Genomic DNA, 16,211 nt, shown 5'->3' on the forward strand with positions numbered 1-16,211 from the left:
GCAGCTGGGAGAGCGATGGGGAAGAAATGGCCTCCACAAGACCTTCAGCCATCTCTGAGAGTCTCTGGGTAGGACACTGGAGCTAAGAGCCCCTTCCAGGATAGGCAGTGCCTTTGTGTGCTGTGTTCTAAATCCCGCACTGCATTGGAGTCTCCCCCGACAGGCCTGGGAGGTAGACAGCAGTGCACACATTTTACAGACAAACTGAAACTTGAGTGAGTTCCACAGAATGTTAGGGTTGGAAGGATTTAAAGATCATCTAATCCACTCCCTTTATTTTCACATGTGTGGAAACTGAGGCTTAGCAAAGCCACGTAACTTGACTGAGGCCCATCAGGGGCAGAGTCTGGGCATTCCTCCTCCTGGGTGTACTTGGCACAGCCATGTGCCACCATGGTCCCAAGCCAGCTTCAGGTATCCACCTCAAACCCCTGAATTCTGGTCTCTAAGGGTGTCAGTCACCTGCTCACGCCCCAGGCGCCACCACCCCACCCCAAGGCTCTGACATCATCTCCCCTTGACCAATGAGTGAAGTCCCAGCCATGAGTGAGGATGTGAATGTCAGCTACCTCCCCCACCCCAGGTCCTGTGGTTGCAAAGATGCTCTAACAGGAAGCGGGTTTGAGGAGCTGCACAGCTTCCTGCCCCCCCCCAGGGCTGAGTGGGGCGAGAAGGGCGAGTGCCACGAGACACAGCTTCTTGCCAGGGTCCTGGCAGCTTCCTCTTCCACAGCCACTTCCGTGTGGCCGGGGCCCCAGAGGCAGGAGCTGCTGCCTGTTGCCCAGGCCACCCTCCACCCCCAGTTCGGAGCCCTGCCCCCCTGGGGCCAGGCCAAGCCCATAGGCTGGCTTGGGATCCCATGGGGGACTGGTAGGGCAAAGGTCTTGGGGGACAGAGGTGGCTGGGCCAGACCCCTGGGGCTCCGGCCATGAAGTCTCGGCAGAAAGGAAAGAAGAAGGGCAGCTCGAAGGAGCGGGTGTTTGGGTGCGACCTGCAGGAGCACCTGCAGCACTCAGGCCAGGAGGGTAAGGAGGCCCCTCAGAGCTGCTGCTGGGGGTGGGGAACAGGGAGCTTTTCCTGCCTGGTCTAGTCCGAGGGGCAGAATCAGCTTCTGGGTGCTCCTGGGAAAGGGGCAGTGGCTTGGGGTCACCACCCGGGAGGCTGATGAACAGGCAAGGCAGGACATGTGGCTTGGTGAAGAAGGCAGGGTAGCTCCCTGTGTAACTGCCTGTGGATGGGGAGGCTGAGGGCATGAGAATGGGGGCAGCGATGGAGCACTGAGGAGAGAGGATGGAGAGACTGGAGACCCAGGAAAGGTAGAAGAAATAGAGGTGAAGGGTGACTACTGGGGACAGGAGAGGGAGGCTGGGGGGACAGGGTCAGGAGATGAGTGGCAAGAGGGGCATGGACAGTCCTTGGGTCTGAGTGAAAGGGGACAGGACAAGGGCTCCGGAGAGTCTGAGGATGGCACTTGGGGGACAGGGATTTCCTGGTTGATGGAGAGGCAGGGACAGGGTTACCGGGGCTCTGGCACCTCTGCAGCCTTGCTGGGCCACAGGTGAGGATGTGGGTGGGGATAGCCCCCTTTCCCAGTCTCTGTGATTCTCCTGTTCTCCCTGTGCAAAGGAGAAACAAGTTGAAAGCGGAGGGCCAGGGGAGAAGCTGCTGAAATGGGGAACACCCAAAAATTACGAGAGATGGCTTCAGGCTTGGTCTGAAGACGAGGGTGGAGGGTGCATATGAGAGTGGGTGTGGGGGCTGTCTGTGGGGCTCACCCAGCTCCTTCCTGAGTTACCTTGGAGGAGGCTTGGAAACCAGCAGGACCAGGGACAAGATTGGGCTCAGCCTTGCATAGAGTAGCCACTCAACAAATTTCTTGATTTGATTTGACATTGAATGCAGGTATCCCGGCTGCCCAACACAGCTTGGTTTTGGCACTTCAAGCTCCTCCCAGAGAAGGCACGATTCTACCCCCACCCCAACCCTCCCCACCCCAATCTGTCATTTCCTCTTTGTCCTCTCCTTTGCTCTGGGTTGTGGCGCCTGCCATAGAGGGAGGGTGATGGTGGTTCCCAGCTCATTTCCTGCTCTTAGCCCCGCCCCCAGGTCCCCAGACACCTCCTTCCCCTTTTCTCCTCCCCCAGAGGCCCCCATCCCCAGTGGCCTCTGTTAAGGGAAAGCCCAGGTCCCAAGGAAGAGTGTTAAACATCTGAAGTGGCTTCTCTGTGCCTTTCTCTTCTCTCTGAGCAGAGCCCAGCTGCCAGGGCAGGGCTCACTCCTTTACAAGGAATTCCTCTTGAGAATGATGACTCTTGGCCAAGACCCATTTGATTTAACTGGGGCCGATCTACTTCTCCCAGTTCTCTGCAAACCCTCAGTTGAGCCTCCTCATCCTGGCCCTGCCCTTCCCTGTGGCCCCCTGCCCACCCCATGTTGAAACATTGAACCCATAGCCAGCCCAGACACCACTCCTGTAACCCTTCATGGCTCCTGTCTGCATTCCCAGGCATGTTCTCTGGAAGGGATAGACAGCTGGTTGCTGGGTCCTGATCCTGGTGAATCCCAGAGTGGGAGAGAAGCATCTCCTGGCCCTCATCAGATCCTCATGGGAGCCCAAGGGTGGTGTAATCTGGGGCACCAGAGCAGCAATGGCTGCTGTCTCCCCATCCCCCAGCTCCTCCTGGCACAGACAGGTGGAGAGTGGAAGGACAAAGAGAGGCTGGTGATGGTTTCTCTCTTTAATCCAAGATCCAGCAAAAATGAAAGCCCAGGCCAGGGGAGCTCTGTCTTTCTGGTCAATTTATCCTCCCTGATTATCTTGGTTTCCCCCATCCTGTCACCCTTGCTCCATCTCAGTGCCCTCTCCCAGCTCTTTGCCCTAGGCAGGTCTCCTCCTTCCCCAAGTCCTGTTTGTATTGAGTTCTTCCTTTTCCTAATCTTTATCTCTTTGACATTTTGTTCAGGCTTCTGATTCTCCAGGTCCCCAAGCTTTGAGCCCTCTTCCCTGACCCACTCCCATTTCCTTGATGACTCCATCCCTTTGACTCCACCACTCCAATCCTGTCTCTTTTCCCTCTGAGCCCATCTCTCTGATCTTTATCTCCTAGACTCCCCTATCTCTCTGACCCTGTTGTCTCTTCCCTCATCTCCTTGACTTATTTCCTCTATGGCTCTGACTCCTTAGGCTCTCAATCCCTTCTTTAAGGACACTTTCTGGAGGTTCAAAATCAACAGAGAAGGACAAGATGGGGAAGATCTGTCTTGGTTGCAGTTCACGTGAAAAGGAACTGGGGTTTAGGTGACAGCTGACTATTTATGAGTCAACTGACTAATGTGGTGGCCAAGAGAGTTGGTATAGCATTAGACACCTAAGAGTAGAGCAGCAAGGAGGACCTGCCCCGTCTCTGCATTCAGTGTTGGGAACCTGAGGTCAGGGGACCTTGGCAAATGGGCACAGGTCCTGAAGGGATGGATGGAGAACAAAGATGACTAAGGGCCAGGACTAAGGTGAGGCAAGAGGAGTTGACTGGGGTGCAAATTTAAGGAAGCTGTCGTTGTCAGGGCTGGGCAATTGCCTAGGTGCCTCTTTCTCAAGGAGACATTCACTCTCAAGGTTGTGCATGTGCACAGTTGCCACTTGTGCAACCCTAAGAGTGAGTGCTTCCTTAAATTTTGCACCCTTGATGCCGTCCTTGTCTCACCCCAGTCCTGTCTCTGGGGTGCAGGAGGGCAAAGGATGTGGACACCAGGTCATATGAGGAGGGTTTTAAATAGTGGTTGGTAGATTTATTGATTACTTCCTTCATTCTATATTTCTATCTTACTTAATTCCACAAAGAGCTTGGGATGGATGACTTCCAAAACCCAAAACTCTACAAAAAGATAGAATAAATGACTGAAGGAATTGTGGTGAAGGGAAAGCAATCAGTACCCGGAAATGCATATCAGGGGGTTCTCTGTGGTTCCTAGATGTGGGCTCTGAGCTTCCTACCGATTAAAGTAAAGAAGTAAACACAATTAGGCAGAAGACTTATAAAGCCCAGAGGGAAAAGAAAAGATGGCCTAGGAGAAACGTAGCTTTTTCTGACACTGACACGTGATGGGGATTTCTCTGGTGAGTCCCAGTTAATAGGATTCAATGTTTTGTCTTAGGCAATATTGTCTATTAAATCTCCAAGGGATGTCACCAATCCTCATAATTGATTGGTTAATTCATTGAGTCATTTAATAAACATTTATTGGGCACCTGCTCTGTTTCAACACTGTGCTAGATGCTGGGGAGGATGTTACTATGTCAGAAGGTATAGGTACAAAAGAAATTAATCATAACAAAATGTAATAAGTACTATAACAGATATAAACAAAGGACTGTGGGAACCATAAGACAGATATAAGCAAAGAGTTCAGAATTGGAGGTGATATTTGAGGTGTGTTTTGAGGAATGCATAGGAGTTTACCAAGCAGAGACAGAGGGAGGGGCATTTCCAGGCAAGGGAATAACATGAGTGATGGTATCAAGGCTTGTTCTTGTAGCACAGTGCTGGATCACAGGATTTGTCAGGGGATTGGCTGGAGCTGAGGCTGGAATGGCAGGTGGACTAGATTTGTGAAGGGTCTTATATACCACACTGAAGAGATTATATTCTGTATCTGTAAGGTAAGAAATGAAGATCGGAGTGGACTGGGTGTATATGCAATAAAGGATTGAAAGCAGGGAAGTGCTTAGAAATAACTATGTGGCCTTGTGGAGTTGGGTTTCCACACATGGTTTTTGAGAGTTTCCCACATCTGAGACATCATGTCAGATAATATGAGGAATATCAAAATGGGTCACACTTTGATCTTGTCCTTAAGGAGCTTACAGGCGAGTCATAAGGGGCGGGGTCTGGGGTTGGGAGACGTAGTACAGCTTTTTGCACTCTTGGATTTGAATCCTGGACCTAGCTGGGTGATACTAGGCACTTGTTACTTCTTTGATCCTCAGTCTTCTTGCCTGTAAAATGGGGACTAGAATACCTAATGCACAGTGCTTGGCACATAGGTGTTTCTCTCCTGAAGTGACCTGTTTGAAGGTCTGCCACAATTTTGTGTACCTTCCTATGACAGATCTAATATCCATACACTTGCTTAGTAGCCCGGTTCCATTTTGGTTGGGACAACTAATGTTCCTTTATCTTACATGAAGTAGTATGTAAACTCACTTTTAAGACCAGTCCTTTCCCCTGAGCCCCCTTCTAACCAGACTGCTGCCCCTTTAAAAATCCTGGAGCCTCTCCTGATGTCCTAGAGGTTAAAGTTCAGTGTGCTCTGCTTTGTTGGCCCTTCTATGGTGGCGGCTCACATAGAAGAACTAGAAGGACTCACAACTGAAATATACAACTATGTACTGGGGCTTTGGGGATGGAGGAAAAAAAGAGAGAGAGGAAGATTGGCAACAGATGTTAGCTCAGGGTGAATCCTTCCTACGGAAAAAAAAAATCTGGAGTAGCAACTAATAATTACAGAGAGCAAATCTCGGTTCAACAAAAGCAGAACTTTCTAACAGGAGTGGACAGTCTGGGGAGGCAGTGAGCTCCTCCTCCCTGGGAGCGTTTATGCAGAGGCTCCAGATCTAATGGGCAGAGATATTGTAGAGGGGTTGGCAGGCTGGAGCTGACGTCCTGTAAGGATCTTTCTGACAAGTTTTTATTCTATGAGCTTTGTCCTCAATCTCCCCAAACCTCCTTCCCTGATGCTTCCATTTCTCAGACCCCCTGCAGTCTCTGACCTCCTAGACCTTATGATTTCTCTTTCTCTGCCCCATCTGTGTCCCCAGTGCCCCAGGTGCTAAGGAGCTGCGCAGAGTTTGTGGAGGAATATGGAGTGGTGGACGGGATCTACCGCCTCTCAGGGGTCTCCTCCAACATCCAGAAGCTTCGGTGAGTCAGGCAGTGCGGGGAAGGCTCTACGGCCAGGTGGCCAGGGAGCCAGGGGGGTGAGGGGACATGGGGAGAAGGAAACATAGATGCTAAGTACTAAGGGAGGAGCTCTAGAGTCTCCTCAGGCAAGACTGCGACCATGCACCCCACTCCCCCAGGCTAGGGCATGCGCACTGACACACACACAGACACACAGACACACACACACACACACACACCCCTCTATTCCTACGTACACCACTCTCACATATACCCACTCAGCTTTTAAAAAATTTAGATATAATTCTCATACCATACAATTCACCATTTAAAAATGTACAATTCAGTGGTTTTTACTGTATTCACGAGGTGGTGCAACCATCACTATTATCTAATTCTCTGTGTCTATTCTGAACATTTCACACAAATGGACTCATCTAATTGTAACCTTTTGTGCCTGGCTTTTTTCACTTAGTGTTTTTTTCAAGGTTGCTGCACAGTTGTTGTATGTATCGGTTGTTGTATGTACCAGTACTTCATTTCTTTTTATGGCTGAATAATATTTCATTGTGTCTATACCACGTTTTTTTTATCCATTCATCAGTTGATGGCTATTTGAGTTGTTTCCACCTTTTGGCTACTATGAATAATGTTGCTGTAAACATTCATATACAAGTATTTGTGTGGACACATGGTTTCAATTCTCTTGAGTCTATACCTAGGAGTGGAATTGCTGGGTCATATGGTAACTCTGTGTTGAACCTTTTAAGGAACTGCCCAACTGTTTTCCACAGCAGTTGTATCATTTTACATTCTCATCAGCAATGTATGAGCGTTTCAATTTCTTCACATCCCTGCCAACACTTGTAAGTGTGTGTTTTTTTAATTATAGTCATCCTAGTAGGTATGAAGTGATATCTCCTCTATATCTGCATTTCCCTGACAACTAATAACATTGAACATCTTTTGGTGTGCTTATCGGCCATTTGTATATCTTCTTTGGAGAAATGCTGTTCAAATTCTTTGTCTTTTTTTTTTTTTTTTTTTAAGATTGGCACCTGGGCTAACAACTGTTGCCAATCATTTTTTTTTTTCTGCTTTATCTCCCCAACCCGCCCCTGTACACAGTTGTATATCTTAGTGGCAGGTCCTTCTAGTTGTGGGATGTGGGACGCCGCCTCAAGGTGACCTGACGAGCGGTGCCATGTCCGCGCCCAGGATCCGAACCCTGGGCCGCCGCAGCGGAGCACGCGAACTTAACCACTTGGCCACGGAGCCGGCCCCATCTTTGCCTATTTTTTAATTGGGTTGTCTTTTTTGCGTTATGAGTTCTTCGTATATTCTGCATATTAGACCCATATTAGATCTATGATTTGCAACTATTTTCTCCCATTCTGTGGGTTGTCTTCATTTTCTTGATAGTATCCTTTGACACACACAAGTTTTTAATGTTGCTGTTCAGTTTGTCTACGTTTTCTTTGTTTGCTTGTGCTTTTGATGTCATATCTAAGAAACTGTTGTCTAATCCAAGATCATGAAGATTTACACTTACGTTTCCTTCTAAGAATTACACTCATCCATCTTTACACATACCCAGAAACAAACGCACATTTAGGCTCATCTCCCCCACTTCTACTGACCCCTACATTGCTTCTCACATCTGCAGCTACATCTCTGATATGTATCCCTGTTCATGCACAGGTCCACTTACCCATCCTCACATCCACTCTACACACCGACATATACAACGTCTTAGACTTGCTGCCTTGTATATATACATGCCCCAACGTTCTCCTTCAAAGTCCCACACACACTGACCTTAGACCCTGCCTGGAGCCCATCTCTACAGCTCCCACCTCTCCCCACATTTCCTCTGACCCCCACCACTCCTGACCACTCTGCACCTCCCCAGGCAGGAGTTTGAGGCAGAGCGGAAGCCAGACCTGCGGCGAGATGTTTACCTCCAGGACATTCACTGCGTCTCTTCCTTGTGCAAGGCCTATTTCCGAGAACTGCCAGATCCCCTGCTCACTTACCGGCTCTATGACAAGTTTGCTGTGAGTTGAGAGGCAGTGGTGTGGAAAAGAAGGCTGAGGGGGTGGCTGCTGTGGTTGGGACATCCCGAGTGTGTCTAATGCCAGACAGAGTCCTCGAGATCCTGAATGACAGAGACCACATGGAAATGAAAAGACCCCCCCTCCCCAAATCTCCTACCTCTCCCCTCCCCTGTCCCTCTTCTTCATTCTCCCTCCTTTCCCTAAGGTCTGTGGATCACACACAGCATGGGGTGAGACAGGGAGAGTAGAGGCCAGGTGGTCAGAGCTGGAAGGCCGTTGGAAGTCACCTAGACCAGAGCTTCTCTATAGTTAAGAGAATTAAAACCCTTTTCAGAAATCAAAACTTCTCCAAGCATGCCCCTCCATGAGCTGTGATTGTACATTGAACATCTTTTGAGTAAGAAAACACATGACAAAAATACTATCCTGAACTGAGTAACACTTTTTTTTTTTGAGGAAGATTAGCCCTGAGCTAACTACTGCCAATCCTCCTCTTTTTGCTGAGGAAGACTGGCCCTGAGCTGACATCCATGCCCATCTTCCTCTACTTTATACTTGGGACGCCTGCCACAGCATGGCCTGTCAAGCGGTGCCATGTCCGCAGCCGGGATCCGAACCGGTGAACCCCGGGCCGCCGAAGTGGAACGTGTGCACTTAACCGCTGTGCCACCAGGCTGGCCCCTGAGTAACACTTTTTAAATAAGCTACATTTTATTGAGCACAACAGCATTTAGAGATCCTGAGCAGCAGCGGCATGCCATTCAGCCCACATAAGCTACATTGGATGGGTGTAGGCCTTCCTGAACCTTTGGAATAACTCCACGGCCCCTGGGGCATCCATAGGGTAGGGCCACTGATGTATTCCAGTACCAGAGGGTTACCAATGAGGATGCTAAGGCAGAGTGTTGCTCAAGGTCACAAAACTATCAACTGGTATAGCCAAGATTCAGCTGTAGGTCTTGTGGGCCCCAAGTTCTGAGCCCTCTCTGTCAGCGTGCTTTGGAAGACCTGGGGTTGTGGAGGTGTGGGGTACCGCACAGATTGTTCCTGAGAGTTTGGCTCAGAGCTCTGGGGAGCAAGCAGGGGCAGTGCTGGGTCACTGACTCCTGCTTCTTGAACTCTTCCCCCTAATCAGGAGGCTGTGGCAGTGCAATTGGAGCCAGAGCGCTTGGTCAAGATCTTAGAGGTGCTTCGAGAACTCCCTGTCCCAAACTACAGGTGTGTGGGGTTCCTTCCCACCCAGAGCCCTGACTCCTCACACAGCCCAGGCTCTCTCTCTACCTGGGGCCTTGACTTGTCCCCTCTATTCCAGCTCCCAGGCCCTAGCCCTACTCCTGCCCTGGGTGTTCCCTTTGTGACCCCTGCCCCATGACACCTCCTTTCTGCAGGACCCTGGAGTTCCTCATGAGGCACTTGGTGCACATGGCCTCATTCAGTGCCCAGACCAACATGCACGCCCGCAACCTGGCCATCGTGTGGGCCCCCAACCTGCTGAGGTAGGTGTGTGCGTGAGCAGTGTGGGGATTCTATCAGAGACTAGCCACTGGGAGGCTACCCCAGGATGGGGTATGGCTGTGTGAGTGCAATGGAGAGGGGCATGGGGTCTCACGGAGCCCAGTGAGAAAGAGGAAGGGTTATGGTCACATTGGCTGGGATGGGGCTCACTCACTTGAGCGCCTTCTCTGAGTTTGAGTAAAGACCCTAAGGGCAGGGCCTTTGTGTTTTCTTACATTGTATATGAGCTCAGGGACTGGAACAGGACAGGTCCTTGTCAAATGTTTCTTGAGCAAATGTCTTGCAGTCTATTGGAGAACTGGCCTGCATATTACTTCCTGTGGTGCAAGGTAGACTATGAGAAGTCCTGATATTCATTATAAACAAGGCACCCTGGTGTGCAATGGAAGTAGAGCTTAATCCTGAGGAGGGTTAAGTCCTGGAGGCTTCCTGGAGGAAGTGGCATTTGAGACTTGAATCATGCATATGGTTTAAGAGGTGGAGGTGGAGTTAAGGGCATGCAGGGGAAAGGGTATAAGGTATTTTTAGGGAGAATTCAGATGGGGAAGTATGGTGGGTCTGGGGGTAGAATAACTCCACATCTCCACAGGTCTAAGGACATAGAGGCCTCAGGCTTCAATGGGACAGCAGCCTTCATGGAGGTGCGTGTGCAGTCCATCGTTGTCGAGTTCATCCTCACACATGTGGAGCAGCTCTTTGGGGGTGCTGCCCTCTCTGGTCAGTATCCTTCCCACCCACCACATCACCACTCTCTGGGGAGTCATATCAGAGTTATAGGGGGCCTCAAAGATCATCTAGTTCAGTCTTCCCATTTTGTAAATGAGAAAACTGAGTCTCATAGAGAGATGTTGCTTCTGGTCGTATGGAGAAGACCCTGGAGAGACAATGTCGCAGTCAGAACTTGAGCGGGCCTCTTCTGCTCTCAGTCCAGGGCATAGCTTGACCTCTGAATCACCGTCCTGGCTCTCAAGGCTAGCGACTGATCATTCCCACCCCCAGCCCACCAGGCTAATGTCCTGGGAGCTCCCGGCCATCTTTGTCCTTGAGGACTCTCCTCTGAGGAGCTAGACATGGATCTCCAGGGGTCTGGGAGTATATCCCTAACAGGGTAGTTGGTGAGTGGGAGGGTACAATGAGGAGCCGGGTACCTGAGGGCCCTCTGTCATCTCTGTTCCTGGCTGGTCAATTCTTCTTCTTTTCCTAGGTGGTGAGGTGGAGAGTGTATGGCGATCAATTCCAGGGGCCCGGGCATCAGGCAGCCCCGATGACCTTATGCCCAGGTCCCTGCCCTACAACCTGCCTAGCAGCCTGCAGGCTGGAGATGGCCCCCCACAGATACGGCCCTACCACACTATCATTGAGATTGGAGAGCACAAGTAAGGCCTCCTTCCTGGGCCCTCTTCCCCTGCGCTGACCCCCCGGCCCCAACCCCAGTGATTTCTCCATTTCCTCCAGGAGGAAGGGGTCTTTGAAGGTCAGGAAGTGGAGATCTATCTTCAACCTGGGTCGCTCTGGCCATGAGACTAAGCGTAAAGTTCTGCGGGGGGCTGAAGATAGGGGTAAGTCTGGGGAGATGGATGGGGGGGAGCTCTGCCAAGGGCGTGTCAGGCCCTGGCTCTATGCACATCCCTCTCTTGCAGAGGACAAATCTGATAAGGGGACTCTGCGGCCAGCCAAGAGCATGGACTCCCTGAGTGCTGCAGCTGGGGCCTGTGATGGTGAGTATAGGTGTGCACTCCTGTGTGTGTGTGTGTGGGGGGGGGGGGTGTGGGTGCGCGCGCACGCGCATGCTGCATGACAAACAGCATGGACCTGTGAGCACCTGTGTGGAAACATGTTTGTGAATGGGTCTGTGAGGAACCAACAGTATTATAGAGGAGACCACTGTGTGTGCATTTCTGTGTGTGTGTCTGTACATGTGGCCAAGTGTGCTCACTAATTTCAAAAATATGTAATGAGTGCCTATTATACACCAGCCACAGTGCAGGATGCTGGGTTTACAGTGGTGAGCTTATTGTTTAATCTATGGGTGTGTTCATGAGTGTACATAGAGGGAAAAGGTGGTGTGTGTGTGGTGGCAGTGATGGCCAGTGACTGTGTCTGCAGGGAGGGAAGGGGGTTTCTAGGTACGTGCAGGTGCAATGGTCTTTGACTTATTGGCTATGGAGAGTGTGCAGCAGTGGCCAAGGGAAGCTGGGCCTGGTGCCTTCCAAGCCGTCCTGCCTCTCATGCTTGAGGAAGCAGGGGTCACTCTCCAAAGCCTTCCTGAAGTATCCAGGCCCCTTGCAGCTGAGGCTATTGCCTACCTCTCGTTCCTCCACAGAGCCAGAGGGGCTGGTAGGACCCAGTAGTCCTCGGCCAAACCCACTGCTGCAAGAGAGCTTGGAGAATTATTCTGTGGAGGTGGCAGAGGGTGAACAGGAGCCTGAGGGAGAGGCACTGGGTGGCACAAACTCTGAGCCAGGCACACCACGAGCTGGGCGGTCAGCGATCCGTGTTGGGGCCAGCAGCCGTGCAGAGCGCTGTGCTGGCGTCCACATCTCAGATCCCTACAATGTCAACCTCCCACTACACATCACCTCTATCCTCAACGTGCCCCCAAACATCATCTCTAACGTCGCCTTGGCCAGACTCACTCGTGGCCTTGAGTGCCCGGCCCTACAGCCTCGGACAAGCCCTGCCTTTGGCCCTGGCCCTGGCCCTGGCCTTGGCCCCGGTCCCCCAGGTGAGCCTCAGCCCTTGGGCTTTGGGTGGTTACCTTCAACAGCCTCCCTGGATTCGAGGTTGGGGGAATCCAGTAATATTATCAGATTGTGTGAGATTCATGGAAAGAAGATTTCTGGCAGCCTTCAGATCACTGATATAACCAAGAATGGGGGCCTGTGTCAGATATATATAGCAGGGATTACTAAGTACAAGGTGGGAATATATAATAGATGATGGTAACAATAATAGTAACATTAATACTAATAGCTAACAATTATCGAGGGCTAAGTATGAGCCAAGTGTTGTGTTAGGGACTTTGCAGACGTTAGCTTATTTCATTTTCTCGTAATCTCATGACACAGGTATGGTTGTCATCCTTATGTTACAGCAGTGGAAACTGAGACGTAGGTTAAGCAATTTGCTATTAATTTAGGTAGGAGGTGATAGAGTTGGGATCTGATCTTTTCTCTGACTCCAGTTCCTGAAGTGTCGCTGACAAGAAGTACTGAGGCAGCACAGGCTAGTGGTAAGGACATGGGCTACAGGGTTAAGTAGACTTGGGTTGAAATTTTGGCTGTGCTGCTTACTTTTTGTGACCTTAGACAAATCTCTCTGAGTCTCAGTTTTCTCAAACGTAACATGGGGATAAACACCCTATATTATAGGGTTGTTTTGTGGGAAAAGTAAGATATTGCACTGTAAAATATATAGCACTGTGCTTGGCACCTGGTGGGAGCTCGATCAAGGCAGCTATAAGCCAATAGTTAGGGATATTGGTCTGAGAGGATCAGCCACATGGAATATCTTTTCTGGGATTGTTGTGTCCATACTGCAGCAATGCTAGGAAGACCCAGACTGGGAAGAGTCAGGGCTGGTCTTGACCTTTGTATTCCTGGGACTACCTCTCTCCCAACAGATGAGAAGTTGGAGGCAAGTCCAGCCCCAGGTCCCCTGACTGACTCAGGCCCAGCGGATGTGGCCCCTGCCCTGGAGGACTGCCTGTCCCAGGAGGTGCAGGATTCCTTCTCCTTCCTAGAGGACTCAAGCAGCTCAGAACCTGAGTGGGTGGGGGCGGAGGATGGGGAGGTGGCCAAGGCAGGAGCAGCAGGAGCAGCCTTCTCCCCTGGGGAGGACGACCCTGGGATGGGCTACATGGAGGAGCTCCTGGGAGATGGGCATCAGGTAAGGAGTGGCTGTGCTGGGTTTGGGGGTGGTAAGGAATCCAGAGGGTGGACAGGGCCACCTAGTCCTGAGCCATAATGCTGTGCCTACAGGTGGAGGAGTTCTCTGTGGAGCCACCCCTGGATGACCTGTCTCTGGATGAGGCGCAGTTTGTCCTAGCTCCCAGCTGCTGTTCCCTGGACTCTGCTGACCCCAGGCCTGAAGCAGAGGACGAAAGTGGGGAGGAAGTCTTCCTGAGTGCCTACGATGACCTAAGTCCCATTCTGGGGCCCAAATCCCCAAGCTGGGAGGGTCCAGGCAGTCTGGAAGAAGAGGCAGCAAGGTGTGGAAATCAGGAGGCTCCAGGACAGACTGAGGGAGAGCAGGCATGCTGGGAAATTGGAGAGGACAAGGAAGCTGAGCCTGGAAGCAGATGGGACATCAGGGAGGAGGCTGAGGGGAGTCCAGAGAGTGAGGTAGAGGCTGGAGAGGCTGATGAGAAAGAAGGGGAGGTTGGGGGAAACCAAGAGATGATGGTCTGTTTGAGAAAAGATAGTGGGGAAGAGACAGAGGCCAAGGGAGAGGAGTCCATGGGTCCACAGGAGGATGAGTGTATGGAAGAAGCTAAGGTTATGGAGGAAGGAGGAGGAGAGCAGGGAAAAGACAAGGAGAAGAAAAGAAAGACTGAGAGAGAGGAAGAGGCTAAGGAAGGAGAGGAAGCCCAGGTAGAACCTGGAAGGGACCCAGAGCACAGGGCCCAGGAAAACCAAGTTGCTGAGGAGAGCTGGGAAGTTGTACACAAACAAGAGGCTGAGGAAGGCAGAGAGGATGAGGTCAAAGGACAGAGCAAGGAAGGGGACCAAGAGGCAAGAGAAGAACAAGGAGATGGTGAAGATAGCAGAAGCCCAGAAGCAGCAGCTGAAGGAAGAGTAGGGGAGGTGAGCAAGGAACGAGAGAGTGGGGATGGAGAGGCTGAGGGAGACCAGGGGGCTGGAGGTGACCATTTAGAAGAGGGCTCCCTCCCTGAAGGGTCACATGTAGAGTCCCTGGAGGTTGACAGTGCCAAAGAGGGCAATGCTCACTCCTCTGAGACAGAACAGGCAGTCCCACAGCCGCCCCGGCCAGAGGAGATGGAGCCTGAGGGGCAGCCCAGTCCAGAGGGCTGCAATCTGTGCCCCTGTCCATTTGGCTCAGCTGGCAGTGTGGGCATGCGCCTGGCTTCCACCTTGGTTCAGGTCCAACAGGTCCGCTCTGTGCCTGTGGTGCCCCCCAAACCACAGTTTGCCAAGATGCCCAGTGCAATGTGTGGCAAGATCCATGTGGCACCTGCAAACCCATGCCCGAGGCCTGGTCGGCTTGATGGGACTCCTGGGGAAAGGGCTTGGGGGTCCCGAGCCTCCCGCTCCTCTTGGAGGAATGGGGGCAGTCTTTCCTTTGATGCTGCTGTGGCCATGGCCCGGGACCGCCAGAAGACTGAGGCTCAGGGTGTTCGGCGGACGCTGACCTGTACTGGGGGTGTGGATTACAGCCTCATCCCCAGAACCTCCCCCTGTAGCATGATCCCTGCTCATTCTTTCCGACCCTTTAGCTGCTTGGAGCTCCAATCTGAAGGCACAGAAGGGTCTGGATCCCGGAGTCGGCTTAGTTTGCCCCCCAGAGAACCCCAGCCCCCTGACCCTCTTATGCCCCCCCAGCGCCGATCATATGCATTTGAAACACAGGCTAACCCTGAGAAAGGTGAAGGACTGTGATTAGGACCAGAGAGCACTGGGCAAAAGGGACAGTAAGTTGTCTTGAATCTCCGGGATCCCTGACTAGCAGTCTCTTCTGCAGCCTGAGCAGCTGTAGTGCCCAACTCTATAGGCTTTGGCCCTCTGGCACTGCCTTGGTTGGTTTACCTGAGTTTGTCTCAGACACAAAGAACTTATCCCTTAGGAGATTCCCAAGAAAGTCAACAAGATCCTGTTCCCAGAGAGCAAGGTCATTGGTCAAGGGGAACAAAGAGTAGGCAGAAAACTTAGAGGTTTCTCAAAGTGAAGAAAGAGGGGGAACTCCAGCCAAGTTCCTGCCCTCCTCTGAGGCTGTGAACTTCTCTTCATGGAAGCCCAGGGTGGAGGTGGGGAGGACAGGGCCAGGTCAAAGCCTTTCACACAAACACTTCTAGAGCTGCCCATCCCTGTTCTGCTCTTGGGCTCTTGGATACCTCCTGACCCTTTTAGCTCCAGCTTAGGAGGAACATGTCTAGGAAGCTCTTTGAAGGCCTCAACGTTTGTTGGAGGGACTGCCCCCCTTTCTAGCTCCTCCACCCTCTGCCTCCAGTCATCTTAGGGAAGAGAGGTCCTGTCCAGATCTCTCTGGCCTCTCCTTTTTCCTTTGGAATAACTTCCTCTTATTTCAGGGAAGGGAAATGGTGTCACTCAGGCTCTGGGACTGCTTCTCCAGATAGTCTGGGGCCACAGGTCCCATTCTAATAAGGGGTGATGTCTCAGAATAAAATTGTATTTTTACATGTAAATAGTGTGAAGTCTCATTATTCTTTTAAAGTCCCAGGTGATAGGTATCATATTTTCCTACGTTTGGCCAAACGTTGTCTTTTATTTTTGTTGTTTGCGTGTTCTTCCTCAGTTGTTGTCATGGAGACTGTGGCTAGAAACTAGAGCTGGGTTCGTGGTGGTCAGGAAATGGGGAAGAGAAACTGGTATTTACATAACGCTCATTATGTGCCAGTAAAGCCTAGGTGCTCAACGTGTATAGAACCTATGCCCTTGACCTTATTTAGTCCATCTAATAATTCTGTAAGGTTGGTACTGGCATCTCCACTTTACAGATGAGGAAACTGAAGCTAATTAACTCAAAAGGTTGGCCCAAGATCTCA

At 51.2% G+C, this 16,211-nt stretch overlaps 1 protein-coding gene across 3 annotated transcripts; it reads left to right on the plus strand.

Moving 5' to 3' along the window:
* The first annotated feature begins 694 nt into the window (after positions 1–694).
* ARHGAP30 (Rho GTPase activating protein 30) lies at positions 695–15,845 on the plus strand. Of its 3 annotated transcripts, none has more exons than XM_046683837.1 (12): positions 695–1,025; positions 5,816–5,918; positions 7,810–7,954; positions 9,090–9,172; positions 9,343–9,450; positions 10,059–10,186; positions 10,674–10,845; positions 10,925–11,028; positions 11,110–11,187; positions 11,793–12,194; positions 13,092–13,357; positions 13,450–15,845. In XM_046683837.1, exons 1-12 carry the CDS (start codon positions 929–931, stop codon positions 15,085–15,087), a joined length of 3,324 nt encoding a protein of 1,107 aa, XP_046539793.1. In that variant the 5' UTR covers positions 695–928; the 3' UTR covers positions 15,088–15,845. The 3 variants fall into 3 exon arrangements, with proteins under 3 accessions (XP_046539793.1, XP_046539794.1, XP_046539795.1); XM_046683838.1 differs by having other exon boundaries at positions 13,092–13,186; XM_046683839.1 differs by having other exon boundaries at positions 993–1,025; positions 7,814–7,954.
* Positions 15,846–16,211: the final 366 nt, after the last annotated feature.

The sequence above is a fragment of the Equus quagga genome, chromosome 13 (assembly GCF_021613505.1).
Source record: "Equus quagga isolate Etosha38 chromosome 13, UCLA_HA_Equagga_1.0, whole genome shotgun sequence".
In the NCBI taxonomy this organism is placed as follows: Eukaryota; Metazoa; Chordata; class Mammalia; order Perissodactyla; family Equidae; genus Equus; species Equus quagga.